The sequence below is a fragment of the Eucyclogobius newberryi genome, unplaced genomic scaffold (assembly GCF_026437365.1).
Source record: "Eucyclogobius newberryi isolate DKJ021-1_F unplaced genomic scaffold, fEucNew1.0.hap1 SCAF_17, whole genome shotgun sequence".
NCBI classification, from domain to species: Eukaryota; Metazoa; Chordata; class Actinopteri; order Gobiiformes; family Gobiidae; genus Eucyclogobius; species Eucyclogobius newberryi.
Genome location: NW_027315801.1, coordinates 31,442,523 through 31,456,802, shown reverse-complemented (window position 1 = coordinate 31,456,802; position 14,280 = coordinate 31,442,523). Strand labels below are relative to the sequence as shown.

Here is a 14,280-nt window from a genome sequence, read left to right as displayed (position 1 = left end):
TACTGAATATAAATCTACTTTCACACTGCGATAAGCATATAGCCTGTAGCAGCTAATCATTGAAATATAACACCGTATAATACAACTACTGCATTCAGTACTATTGTTTAATATTAGTATGTATTAAGATCAATAAGTATTGACTTGTTTCTTGATTTGCAAACTAATTTTAGAAGAAATTTTACAAGAGGCAACAAAATATGCCGAACAAGGTAAGCTTTATTAACACAGCAAAAGAAAAAAAGGCTCAGTTTACAAAATAGATTTCAAATAAATGTTCATGACAACAAAAGAGCAATTAAATAAATATTCACATTTACAACAGTTCCTCTGACACCTCAAGAGTGCCTTACAATGGTTATAAAACAGGAGACAGAAGATATGTACAATCATACAACTTCAATAGGACATGCTTTAGGAGTTGGACGGCACCAGTGACCAAACACTGACCACAACACAAAAGCCGAGTACATGTCTATGAGCCGCCTCTGCACACGACTTATTTGTCCGCACGGGAACACAGCCCTCATTAGAACAGGACGCTCACAATCGCAGCAAAATGTTTAAATGTTTAAGTAATTACTAGATACAGTTCATGACTTTTATACAATTCTCCACCTACTTGATGTATGTGTCACACCTGTTCATGTTTCTTTTTCATTTACAAATCATTTAATTATAAACAAAAAAATACATTATTTCTTAGTGAAATATGACTTTTTTTTTAACCACTAGCCTTGCGAATGAAACCAAATGTGTTTCATTAACACGTGTAATACAGTACAACTCATTCTTCCCATGTTTTGTGCCATCTTTGATTCTGATATTAGGCCAGTATAAATTGGTAGGAACTGTTACCGCTGCTGTCTACATTTTGGGATGTGTGCCACTGATTCAACCCTGCCTCTGTCTCTGTCCACGCCGCTTCCTGCACCCGATCGTTGCTAGGCGATGCTGCAGAATTTTGGTGCGACCGTGAACTACAGGTTTTTGTGCAAATCACTATTTCACTGCTGTGACAAGGGCGGCCCACGGCTTCATAGACACGTCCTCATAAACAACATGAAGACTCACAACATGCGTTTAACAGCTATAAATGAAAAGAGAAAATCATTAAGGAAAATAATATCACTCTTTGGACAGGACCAGCCTGTTCGTTTGATTTGAACTACAAACCCCCAATACTCATGTTCTAAGCCCTTCCACAATGATTTGACTTTTGAATATCTAGATTCCCAATGCCAGATTAAAAACTGCATCTATTCCGTGCAATGACAGCATCTACAGGGGTTTGTCCATCGCAGTCTCAGGTTTGTTATTTAGTGGAGAGCATACGCATATCAACAGCCTTTTTGTACAGCAAAGATGGTCCATGGAGCGTGGTAGCAGATAACCGTAATCACAAAGCTGTATTTTATTGCCACGGGTCGCCCCTGTATAACATGCACTTAAATCACCACTGTTTTATGGTCAGCGCAACCATAAAGCTGAGATTTTAAGCACGGACCAGGCCCCTGTGTTACTCCATATGCCCTACAGTAAGTGCTGCTTATTGGATTAAAAACAACACGGAGGTCTTGGAAGTCATTGGGAGTGCTACATTGGATTATATTTTACAAATGTCACAGGCACATTGAAGTCCAAACCTTGTGGGATTGTGATATGAAAGGCATTTTCCCAAAACTGCATACTGTTAAAAGAACAGCTCAAACAACGCTACAAATCCAAATGATATTCTAACCTACAAAGATTTGCTTTGCCGCCAGATCCAAGCGTTTTGCACACAGTGACTAAGCCACATCAAGGCTCATAATTTCTCATACGTTTTCTCCTTCATCGAGTAGTTTCAAGCCACAGCAATACAGGAAGCCCGAGTAAACTTTCCTTTTGATTTGGTCTGCTCTCATTCGCCCACCTTAACACGGGCAGAGCTGTCCACAGCGCCACCACCAGGCCGTGTCTGTACATGCTGCACTGTCCTTCTCGTAATCGCTCACCTCACCATTCTTTTGACCACCAATAGCAGCGACTGTATTTGTCTTCTGTGCCCCTTTAGTGGTCCTGCTGCTTAATACTGCCTCACTAGAAGAGACGTCCAGGACATTGCTTGCTCCTGATTGATTCATGCTGGATTTAGCTTTAGGTATACGTCGAATTATTTGAGAGTTTTTTTCCAATTTATGCCATTTGTTGCACAATTTACAATTTCAGACCAACTCAACATTGAACATGAATATTGTATCTTATTGAATATTGTAGTATCTTTCTGTCACAGGTGAAAAATGTCAGCTCAATGTTCAAACCTTGAATACAACAGTTTCTTCCAAAAGCAGGTTGAGGTTGATAAATGACATGTGCATTACAATGTTCAGGACCAAGTGGACAGCGCAGTGTCCATCTCTTCTGATGTGGTGTTTAGGTTTCGTGGGGGGGTTAGGGGAAGGATTCAGCAGGATGCCCTGATAAATCGTGCCCACCCCCCCTTCCCCAAGACCAAAAGAGGCAGGGGCTGGGAGAGACCTTGTGGAAACCCGACGTGGCGTCCACTCACATGACGGAGCAGCTCTTGGCCTTCTCCTTCTTGAAGGTGGAGGAGAGCAGGTCCGACTTGCTGGGCAGGTGGAGCAGTCTTTTGGATAGACGGCGCGTGGGGCTGGGCTTCGGGACGGCCTGGAGTTTGTTGATGCAGGCCAACGCTGCTGTGCGGAAGACACTGTGAATGCTCTTCTCTGAGGTGAAGGCGGAGCACTCCAGGTAGGCCTCGGCACCCAGCTGTTTGGCCATAGCAGCGCCCTGGAGCAGAGGAAGATTTATATGAGTCACTTTGTGTGCTTTATGTCAACAGAAAAGATGCAAATGGCTGCCCCAAACTGTATGACGTAAACCTGTATGACCTGTAAAAAGCATTACTGGTATTTACTATTTGATGCAATCATTGATAAAAAACAGACTGTTGCATCTTACACCTTATTTGTAGTTCACTAGCAAGGACCACGCCACAACAATGAAATACAAAAGAATGTTTATTGGTTATAGTGATGATGGAGCGATGATGGAGCGATGGAGGAGCAATGGAGGAGCGATGGAGGAGCGATGGAGGAGCGATGGAGGAGCGATGATGGAGCGATGATGGAGCGATGGAGGAGCGATGATGGAGCGATGGAGGAGCAATGGAGGAGCAATGGAGGAGCGATGGAGGAGCGATGATGGAGCGATGATGGAGCGATGGAGGAGCGATGGAGGAGCGATGATGGAGCGATGGAGGAGCGATGATGGCGCGATGATGGAGCGATGGAGGAGCGATGGAGGAGCGATGGAGGAGCGATGGAGGAGCAATGGAGGAGCAATGGAGGAGCAATGGAGGAGCGATGGAGGAGCGATGGAGGAGCAATGGAGGAGCGATGGAGGAGCGATGGAGGAGCAATGGAGGAGCGATGGAGGAGCGATGATGGAGCGATGATGGAGCGATGGAGGAGCGATGGAGGAGCGATGATGGAGCGATGGAGGAGCGATGATGGAGCGATGGAGGAGCGATGATGGAGCGATGATGGAGCGATGGAGGAGCGATGGAGGAGCGATGGAGGAGCGATGATGGAGCGATGGAGGAGCGATGGAGGAGCAATGGAGGAGCGATGGAGGAGCGATGGAGGAGCGATGAAGGAGCAATGGAGGAGCGATGGCGGAGCGATGATGGAGCGATGGAGGAGCGATGGAGGAGCGATGATGGAGCGATGGAGGAGCGATGAAGGAGCAATGGAGGAGCGATGGAGGAGCGATGATGGAGCGATGGAGGAGCGATGGAGGAGCGATGATGGAGCGATGGAGGAGCGATGGAGGAGCGATGGAGGAGCAATGGAGGAGCGATGGAGGAGCGATGGAGGAGCGATGAAGGAGCAATGGAGGAGCGATGGAGGAGCGATGATGGAGCGATGGAGGAGCGATGGAGGAGCGATGATGGAGCGATGGAGGAGCGATGGAGGAGCGATGGAGGAGCGATGGAGGAGTGATGATGGAGCGATGGAGGAGCGATGGAGGAGCGATGATGGAGCGATGGAGGAGCGATGATGGAGCGATGGAGGAGCGATGGAGGAGCGATGGAGGAGTGATGATGGAGCGATGGAGGAGCGATGGAGGAGCGATGGAGGAGCGATGATGGAGCGATGGAGGAGCGATGATGGAGCGATGGAGGAGCGATGGAGGAGCGATGGAGGAGTGATGATGGAGCGATGGAGGAGCGATGGAGGAGCGATGGAGGAGCGATGATGGAGCGATGGAGGAGCGATGATGGAGCGATGGAGGAGCGATGGAGGAGCGATGATGGAGCGATGGAGGAGCGATGATGGAGCGATGGAGGAGCGATGGAGGAGCGATGGAGGAGCGATGATGGAGCGATGGAGGAGCGATGATGGAGCGATGGAGGAGCGATGATGGAGCGATGGATATGTGTTAAGGTGAAGATGATAGAGACATGGGGCGGGAGGGCGGGGTCGAGAGAGCAGAGACAACAAGAGATGCTGGGATTGGCCTGCGCATATATAGGCCTTCTGGGTAATTAGAGGCGTGGTTAAAGAGTGGAGGTGTGGTTGCAGGGGAAGTAAGAGGTTGAGGCGTGGTCCTGCTCCCGAACCCAAGTTAGCGATTAACATCTCCAACTACACAAATAAACTTGCTTGAAACATACTCAATTTAAGCTACAAAATGCTCTGTTTCTCTGTTTCTCCTGACCTGCTCGTAGGTGAGAGGCGTCTGTTTCTGATTGGACAGCTCCATCAGAGTGCAGACGTCCGTGCGCAGGTCGATCTTGCAGCCGATCAGAAGGATCCGTGTGGTGGGGCAGAAGTCCAAGATCTCGTTCTTCCACTGCACAAACCGAAACGTAAATACAATACAATGAATAAACGAGTGGAAGAGATCGTTTGAAGAGGTGTTTTAGTGAGACGCCGTTTCGCCGGTCACCTTTTTGAGACTGCCATCCACAGTGTCAGGGCGACTGATGTCGAAACACAGCAGCACGGCGTCGGAATCGCTGTAGCACAGGGGCCTCACGTTGTCATAGTACGGAGAACCTGCGAAAACAGAACAGGTTATCAGATTTGAATGAATGCTTTGCTGCTTGAATGATCATAACACTCTGACAAAGATAAACCAATAATGAAGGCTGAGGACATTTATTCATCTTCATAATCCTGTAATTGATTGGACCCTATCCCAGTTATAGTGGATTTAAAAGATTATGGAAACACCTAGAACTTCACACAGAAAGAATGACTGACTAATGTGAATGTCTCAGATATCAATTTGCAACGACAACAATTAATTTATAAGACACATTAAAAAAATAAAAATAAACTTAAAACATTACTTTTTGGGGAGAGCATATTGATTTTAGCATATTGATTATTATTCAGTTGAAACATACATTTGACTGTGACATTGTGCTGGTCTTATCACAACCAAAATGAGATGTAGTTTAAATAATATTGTGGTAACAGTTTTCAAGTCTATTCACATTATAAATTGGCTGCACTGTCAAACTTTTATGACTCAACGTTTTAAGCCAAGACTGATTTCACAGAGAGACGGTTGGAGTGTTTTATGAGGCGACAGTGAAGGAGCGGAGCGCCCAGTGAATCCAGCCGCCGGGATTAAGACGCATCAGATCGGATTTTTCCCGCTGAGTTGGATTGAGATTTTTTTTGCTAAGATAACATTACTTTCAATTCAAATTCCATTAAAGAGGTAAATATATGTTTTTCCTTCATATTGATTTGTCATTGTCATTTCTACTTTATTCTGTCTAATTAAAATCCCCAACACGACTTTCAGTATTTACTAATTTAAGAATTACCGACTTTAACTCCTCTTTTTTTCCGCCAAAGTCTGTGCTCCAAATCAGGCTTTTACTGACAGAGGTTTGGCTGAATATTGACAATTATATAAATGACTTGATCAAAATGATGCTGGAATCAAGTCCATTTGCAGTAAAACACGGCTGTTGATAGTAAAGGGTGGGGTCGTAAAAAATCAAGTAGTATTGCCTGAGCGTGCCTTCCCCCCTCTCCTAAAAAGAAAAAAAAAATCCAGAGGCGCGCCATACCTCCACTCTCTGTTACCACAGCAACAGCCTTGGAATCCACTGACGACGACATGATGCATTCCACCCACCGCTGGCTCTATAAAGACTTAACTGCCTATCAATCAGTCCACACCAGCCGCATCCCACCCACACCGCTGGGGACATCCCTCAGGTCTGCACCCTGATAAGCACCCTCACCGAACAGAAACCACACTTATAACAAGATTTAAAGTTTGTATTTAGCCAGCGGTGTGCAACATCCTGCTATCTCCAGCCACAGAACAAGCAGCTCAATGGGATTAGCATGTTTGCGAATCCCAAATGTGATTCCTTTTACAGAAACGGATCGCAAAAGCGGTGACTAATTAGCTGTTACACAACACGAAGTTAATTGATTTACAGCAAAGACACAACAATGTAACAGAGAAACAGTGGAGGTGAACTTAGACAGTAGCCTGCAACATGGCTGTGTGCATATAGATCACTTTCATGAATACTTAATGCTTTTGCACATTATCAAAGGGTAAAACTGAATTTTGCCAGCTGCTGGGCGCTGTGAGCAGAATAATGACAAGCTGCTCTCAAATTCAAAGGCTTTTTTTCACCCCCAAAACAAATAAACGGAACAGCAAAAGCAAACAATGGGGCAAGGATGTGGCATTAGGCTCAATATGTTAAATACAACATGCTCGATATTGGTGTTTATAATACCCATGGTGTTCGCAGCCTCTGGCCATGAGTATTCTATCATATTGTGCTGCAGTTTCTGTATGAAATGTACTACATCAATAAATTGTACTATTTTCTTCTTATTGTTCATCATCTGAGTCCTACAAGTAGATCATAATAGGACAGTAGTTGATTAAAGAAGCTCTCAGTCGACTATAAACGTGCTGTGCCGATTAGTTGACTTAAAGATGGGCGCGGTAAAAGCGCTCAAAACTATTACGTATGTACCTCTGATCTGCACTCACAAGACAACTAACTGCAAAACCACGATTTACACACAAAAAAGATTAAACTCATGATTCACTCCACAGGCTTCAGCAGCTCACTCCATGTCTTCTCCTTTCTGCTGTCCCATATCAATCCTCAATAATCAAATAATGTGTCAACCCATACACATTTTGGTCCACTAAGACAACATTGACCGATAATTATGCCCAACATAATAAATTCTATTAATTTATACTATTATATGCATGTTTGTTGTGGATGGAAAAGCAAGACCTAACAGCCAGACTTCAGTGCAGTTGGACAGAACCACCCTTATTCATTTGAGATCGACCACAACCATGTCAAACTAACATTTGTATTTAAAGCTCACCTTACAACAAGCTAAATCCTCGTGAACAGACCAGTCGGTGCCCTCAATGCAAACAGCCAGTTGTCTCTTATCAACAGTTACACCTTGTGCCACTAAACAAAGCTGGGGGCCAATGCCATTAACATGCATTCAAATAGGAACAATTAAGCGTTTTCTGTTGTGGCATGTTGTGTGTGAGCAAAGCCAAGTCCTAAATCTCGATCTCTAAATCCCCACCTCACGGGGTTATCGCGCCCTGCCCTGGGTGTGAGGGCGCATTAAACGGCCACTGATCTAAATGCAGCGATCAATAGGAGCTTCTGTGCAGGATGTCCAGGAGACAGTGCAATTAAAGCTGACAGATGAGTTATCCTGCCAGGAAGAAAACAGGGAGTAAAGACGTGTCCGAGGTGTTTTTAAGTCTTGTCAAGGCTAAAGAGAAATGCCTTTGACCTTCAGACACGGTGATTCATTAGCGGAGCTCGCATGTTTAAAGCGGGAGTAGTGGTACATGTAACAGTGACGTGTCAGACTCAATTTCAGAGGGCAAGCTGGTGAACGGGAATTATAATGAGACCAAACAATGTTGTAATTAAACTGTAGGTCAGTAATGGCTTCGATTTAATCGGAATGAGCAATAGCAGTAATCAAAATGCAACAACGAATAATAAACGCACCTTTATGCAAACTACAAACAAGAGAAAAGAGGCTGAAATTATGATATAATTGTATCAAGTATTTCTGCTAATATCCATTGTAGAGCTATCCTTGTTTTTCATCATTGAATTGATAACAAGTATACAAAGATGGACAGGATAAATAAACCTACAGCCAGAAGGTGTCAGTAACTGTACTTAAAAAGATTTGATGAAGTGCCAGAAATAGTCACTAATATAACCACAGCATTGTCACTCCTCTTGAAGTGTTTCTATACTTCACCACTTCACAAAGAATGTCCCATTTTTGTTTCCATGCGTCATCTCCAGATTAGCTGCCAGGTATTATCAGTGACCACAGCTAACATCCGCTGAGTCTCGGCTTTGACACGGCGACTGTAGATCATACCGCCAGTGTGTAATAACAGGTTTAGCAGAGCTCTCCTGATACTCTCGACAAGTTATTAAGTGGATGAAACGGCAGGGAAACGCCAATAGCAGAGAGGCGGCAGAGCAGAGTTTGCCCTCTGAGGGGACCACAAAGGCCCTCCTGTGCCATTAATCCTTCACCCCCTGCAGCCCGCTATCACACACGATCCCCAGTCCTCTGCAAAGATCAATGCACATGCAGCAAATATGGGCTGAATATGGGCTGAATATGGGCTTCTCTGCTTCATTCGCAACAGCAGATGGGGAGTTTCTGAGGCATGAAAGTAGCAATGAGAGGCAGACGAACAGATAAGAGTTAAAAGCATCAAGTCCGGAGGCAGAAGACGGGTCTAAAGTCTGGATGGTTCAGAGTCCAGAAATGAAACTGGGCCAAAGAAAAAGTAAGTGAGATGATGGGAGTGTAGACTTAATCTAGTTTCAGTGATCTTTTGATGAAAAATAATGTTTAATTTAGTCAAGATTTGGTCGAATATATGATGGTCATGTTATTTAAGTCAACTAAATCCATAATAGATTTAGTCAACCAGAGAATCTATATATTTTTGTTTTAACTCATTTGTATTGCATTGTTTAATTGGACATTATATAAATATAGTTTGGTTTTGGGTTCTAGCATTGAAAAGAACATGCATCTAGTGTCCAATTTGTCTAGCTTTTATTATTCATTGAAAATATCAGTACTCTTTGTTGACAAAATATTTACTTTAGTAGCAGTTTTAGTAGCAGTTTTAAATAATTAATAGTCATATTTTTAGTCATGTTTATCAAGTGTCAAACCCTTTCCTTGTATCGAGATCAAGTCTAAAATGTTTGTATCACGACAACATTACATGGGTATGAGGGATTTTCAAATAATGTAATGTATGACACTGGCACTCTTCCATGGATGAGATGGAACATTAATTTATAGAAGAGAATGGCAGAGGGAAATACTCCTGAAAGGGAAGAGCGTCAACAAAGACATCTCATGGAGTAGAGAGAATGACAATCACATGCCAGAGCTGCTCGGAGTCAGAGAGAAAGTGGAGGCCATTTATAGACGTTATTGAAACATCAAAGATATTGTGTGTATTATATGAACTCTTTTTTAATGAGACATGAACTGTAACTTCATATCTGATCACTCATTCTACTGAATTAAGAGGGTCTGGTAATGCCACAATCTGCTTTATCTGATTATTCTGAAGAATGACTTTGGCTTTGGGATTTTTCAGTCAGGAATTAGTATGTAGGGATATGGACATTTAATGTAAATAGTCTCCATTAAACTATTTATCCAGGCTTGAGACAGCAGCCATATTACATAGCCATATTAAAGTAGGCTATGCTGTAGGTTTGATAAGCATGTAACCTTATCTTGGTAAACTATAGTCCTGGATTGACTCTGTTATCCCACAGTAATAGTTATTTCATTGATCTGCCTAAATTGGAAGCCGCATCAATCATGACCAATCTCCTTAGTATCACGGATGAAACTATATCCATCAAATTCAAAGACTTGTCAGCGAGACCATTTAAACCCATATAAATCACCCACTAACACTATAGCAACATCCATTATTCAGTATTTATGAGCTGCTTTCAGGGCTTCCCCGGTCGTCCTCCTCCGCATGTGGCTAGCTCAGGCTGATTAAAACTGGCCCATCGATTTGAGTTTGTGTAAATCCGAAGTGGGCCGGGGGAGGAAGGAGGGCCCGTCCGGCGATGAGGTCAGAGGATCAATGCAGGGGAGTCGGGATAATGAGGGGGGCCCACTCAGCTCCTGGGACACGCCACACTAGTAGTGCCACTCCACGCAATTAGACAGAATTACAATGAGGAAATTGTTGCATGTTACCACCAGGATATAAAGCCTCTGCTCAGCACTGAGGACGAGGAGGGGAAAGTTTTAAATCATAGGTTATTGCTAAGGCAGTGCATTTATTTTAATTGAATCAAATGCCAATGCAATCAGTTCAAATTGTCAAAGAGCTGCTCAGTGACTTTTATAGACAATTGTTCATCAGTAGAAACATGTGGTCTAGAGCAGAGGTCGGACTTTGGAGGGGGGAAAAATAAAATAAAAATGTACTAAATGGCACTGACTGATTTATGTGTATGAACTCAATATTGAAAGCCATTTTTAATATTTATTTTTGATTTACAAAGTGTTTTTACCATATTACCCAGCCCTCATTAGTGGAGTAGTGTAAGTCATTTGTCTGGCCACAGTGTTGGTTATGTAAACAGACCTAATTTAAGGCACAATATACAGTGACCAGTTTGCATTCATTTATTTCAAGGGCTTGTTTTGTAGGCTATTTGTTGTAATGTTGACTGTAAACTGTATTTGTTTGTTGTCAGCTTTGTTCATTGTTCCATGTATTGATGAGAAACATATGCAAAGTCGCCTTGAGCTATCTGTTTCCATTATACTAGCCTAAAAAAAGAAAGAGGTACATATGCCACATGACACGAGCCAAGGATTTTGAAAGAAAGAAAGTGAAATCTGCCATCTCAGACTTGTCGGGTCAGTGGGGCGACCGGGCGGGTGCCGCGGCGGTCTCATTGGAAGTCTTTAATCCGCTGCATCATGCTGTCCTGGGGCGAGCATATGGGGGGAGAATGCAGGTCACCAAACTTTAAAGACCAGCCCTCTGTCTGTCTGGGATCCCGGCCCAGTGGTCCTGCCAGAGCATGCTCCGGCACGAGGGCCAAAGCGTGGGATTAAAGAGCACAGGATTTGGTCTGACAGGGGAATTACGCTTTCTTTCCTTCCTGCCTGGCTGATAATGAGGGGGCACTAATACACGAGAAATACGGTAAACACATGCAGCGTTGTCTGACACAATTGGAGCTGTTCTGTAAAGGATTTGATGCGCACAGTGTGTGAGGGAAACTGTGACCCAGAGAGAGCAGACAGGAAGACAGGAGAGAGAGAGAGAGAGAGAGAGAGAGAGAGAGAGAGAGAGAGAGAGAGAGAGAGAGAGAGAGAGAGAGAGAGGGAGGGAATCAAACAGGTGATGCAAAAGGCTGTGTTTGTAATATCCAGGCCAACACACAAAAGCCCACGGGAAATCCACGCTGACACATTGACCCTGTTTTTTAAAGCTTAGAGTGTAAATGAACATATGATGCACGAGAAGGACAAGCCAGGCAGAAGGAATCACAGTCTCTCAACCTACTTTCACTGAGGGTAATATTATGGGTGTGCAGAAGGGGCAGGGGGAATACATGGAGCAACAAAAAGGATTTGAAACGGGCTGATTATAGATCAACAAGTGTGTTTCAAACATAATGGCTTCTGCACCTCTCTACAGTAAAGACTATCAAAGCAATGCAATAGATGTCAGAGAGAAAACAATTTTACAACAGGAAGAGACAGTATGTTTTTCCCAATATAAACAAATAATGTTTCAGTCTTTCGTTGATTCAAACTATCCATAATGTATAAATACCTTCATGTAAAGACTATGACATAAGCAATTAGATCAAACTGTAGCAGCAAGTCAGCCATGTCTTCACCTACTCGTAGAATTACAGCAAGATCTGCTGAGGGTTTGAAAATGCCTACACTTTTACCCAATCATCTGATAAGCCAATCATGTGAAGTAATGACTTTTGATTGGAAACTATGATAAAAGCTGAGAGTTCGACCTCAACAGCAGCTAAAGCAGACAAGGGGAAATGTTACAACAACCATCCCAAACCATAGATTTGTAAGAAAAAATGAGTCAAAAGATAGACAGACAGACAGACAATGACACGCAGTCTCACCTCAGCGGCACAGACAATGGGGGTCTGAGGGCCCATGGAGACATAAAGGATTCAGCCTGTGGTCATTTACCTGAGGTGTCCCAGAGGCTGAGCTCCACGCGCTGCTCCTCCAGCTCCAGACAGGCCGTGTAGTTCTCGAACACCGTGGGCACGTACGTCTGGAGAGGCAATAACAACGCGCAGTGCAGTTAGTGGGACCGTGTCAGTCACATCATCTGACCTGTCCTGCTAATGAGTGCGTTATTAAAACATGCAGTGATCAGCCAATTTAATAACTCACATCCGCGGAACAGCGTGTACTGGGGTATATGAGGGGTTTGGGGCTCAATCAGTTTAATATCCACTAAAGCTTATGGGAAAAAGATGTCTACAAATGCAACTACTGTGTCTATAGTGCGTGTTTTATCTGAGCATTGGGGGAGAGAAGTTGATGGAGGAACTGCGCATGAAACGTCTCATCTGCAACAAACGCAACACACATTTACGGGGAATTGTATACCTTTTTCTACAGCAGAGATGTCCATGCAATCTATATAATTCACGCGTAAGAGTTTTTTTTCATCGACTAAAGTGCTACATACCTCTGGATAACAGTCTTTGGCAAGGACTTGCAACATCGCCGTTTTTCCGCATTGGACGTCTCCCACCAGCACCAGTTTACACCTGACAACGAGCGGCTGCGTACTCCTCCTTTCCTTCATCCTGGTCAATATATAGTCCAAAAAGGGCCAACAAAATGTCAAGAGGAAAAAAAACGTACAAGAGATCCGTGGATGTTCCGTGAAGAGCAGAGCGCGCGCACTTGCCCACGCAGAAGCCGCAGTTGATCTGATTGAATTTGCCACTGCGCCTCTTTATACAGGGGCCCAGCAGCCAATAGGAGCGCGCCGTTCCCCGGGCTTTAGATCACATTACTGCACCGTGCCGCGTCCCACAGAGCCCCAAACACTGTGCTGCACATGACAGACTTTATAACACATTACTGCACCGTGCAAGTGTGCCACAGAGCCCCAAACACTGTGCTGCACATGACAGACTTTATATCACATTAATGCACCGTGCAAGTGTGCCACAGAGCCCCAAACACTGTGCTGCACATGACAGACTTTATAACACATTACTGCACCGTGCAAGTGTGCCACAGAGCCCCAAACACTGTGCTGCACATGACAGACTTTATATCACATTAATGCACCATGCAAGTGTGCCACAGAGCCCCAAACACTGTGCTGCACATGACAGACTTTATAACACATTACTGCACCGTGCAAGTGTGCCACAGAGCCCAAACACTGTGCTGCACATGACAGACTTTATAACACATTATTGCACCATGCAAGTGTGCCACAGAGCCCCAAACACTGTGCTGCACATGACAGACTTTATATCACATTAATGCACCGTGCAAGTGTGCCACAGAGCCCAAACACTGTGCTGCACATGACAGACTTTATATCACATTAATGCACCGTGCAAGTGTGCCACAGAGCCCAAACACTGTGCTGCACATGACAGACTTTATAACACATTATTGCACCATGCAAGTGTGCCACAGAGCCCAAACACTGTGCTGCACATGACAGACTTTATATCACATTAATGCACCGTGCAAGTGTGCCACAGAGCCCAAACACTGTGCTGCACATGACAGACTTTATAACACATTACTGCACCGTGCAAGTGTGCCACAGAGCCCAAACACTGTGCTGCACATGACAGACTTTATATCACATTAATGCACCGTGCAAGTGTGCCACAGAGCCCAAACACTGTGCTGCACATGACAGACTTTATATCACATTAATGCACCGTGCAAGTGTGCCACAGAGCCCAAACACTGTGCTGCACATGACAGACTTTATAACACATTATTGCACCATGCAAGTGTGCCACAGAGCCCCAAACACTGTGCTGCACATGACAGACTTTATAACACATTACTGCACCGTGCAAGTGTGCCACAGAGCCCAAACACTGTGCTGCACATGACAGACTTTATAACACATTACTGCACCATGCAAATGTGCCACAGAGCC

The 14,280-nt window shown here is 44.3% G+C and overlaps 1 protein-coding gene across 1 annotated transcript; it reads right to left on the bottom strand.

Moving 5' to 3' along the window:
• Positions 1–201: 201 nt before the first annotated feature.
• On the bottom strand, positions 202–13,035 carry rnd1b (Rho family GTPase 1b). Its single transcript, XM_072450016.1, has 5 exons — positions 12,826–13,035; positions 12,315–12,402; positions 4,957–5,066; positions 4,726–4,860; positions 202–2,793 (listed from the first exon to the last, which is right to left on the bottom strand). Exons 1-5 carry the CDS (start codon positions 12,943–12,945, stop codon positions 2,548–2,550), a joined length of 699 nt encoding a protein of 232 aa, XP_072306117.1. The 5' UTR covers positions 12,946–13,035; the 3' UTR covers positions 202–2,547.
• Between the last annotated feature and the right edge of the window lie 1,245 nt (positions 13,036–14,280).

Coding starts and splice junctions, on each gene's coding strand:
- rnd1b (XM_072450016.1), bottom strand. CDS start 12,945: ATGAAGGAAAGGAGGAGTACGCAGCCGCTCGTTGTCAGGTGTAAACTG. Junction 12,403..12,825: donor CCAAAGACTGTTATCCAGAG/GTATGTAGCACT, acceptor TTGCCTCTCCAG/ACGTACGTGCCCACGGTGTT. Junction 5,067..12,314: donor CAGCCTCTGGGACACCTCAG/GTAAATGACCAC, acceptor CTGTTTTCGCAG/GTTCTCCGTACTATGACAAC.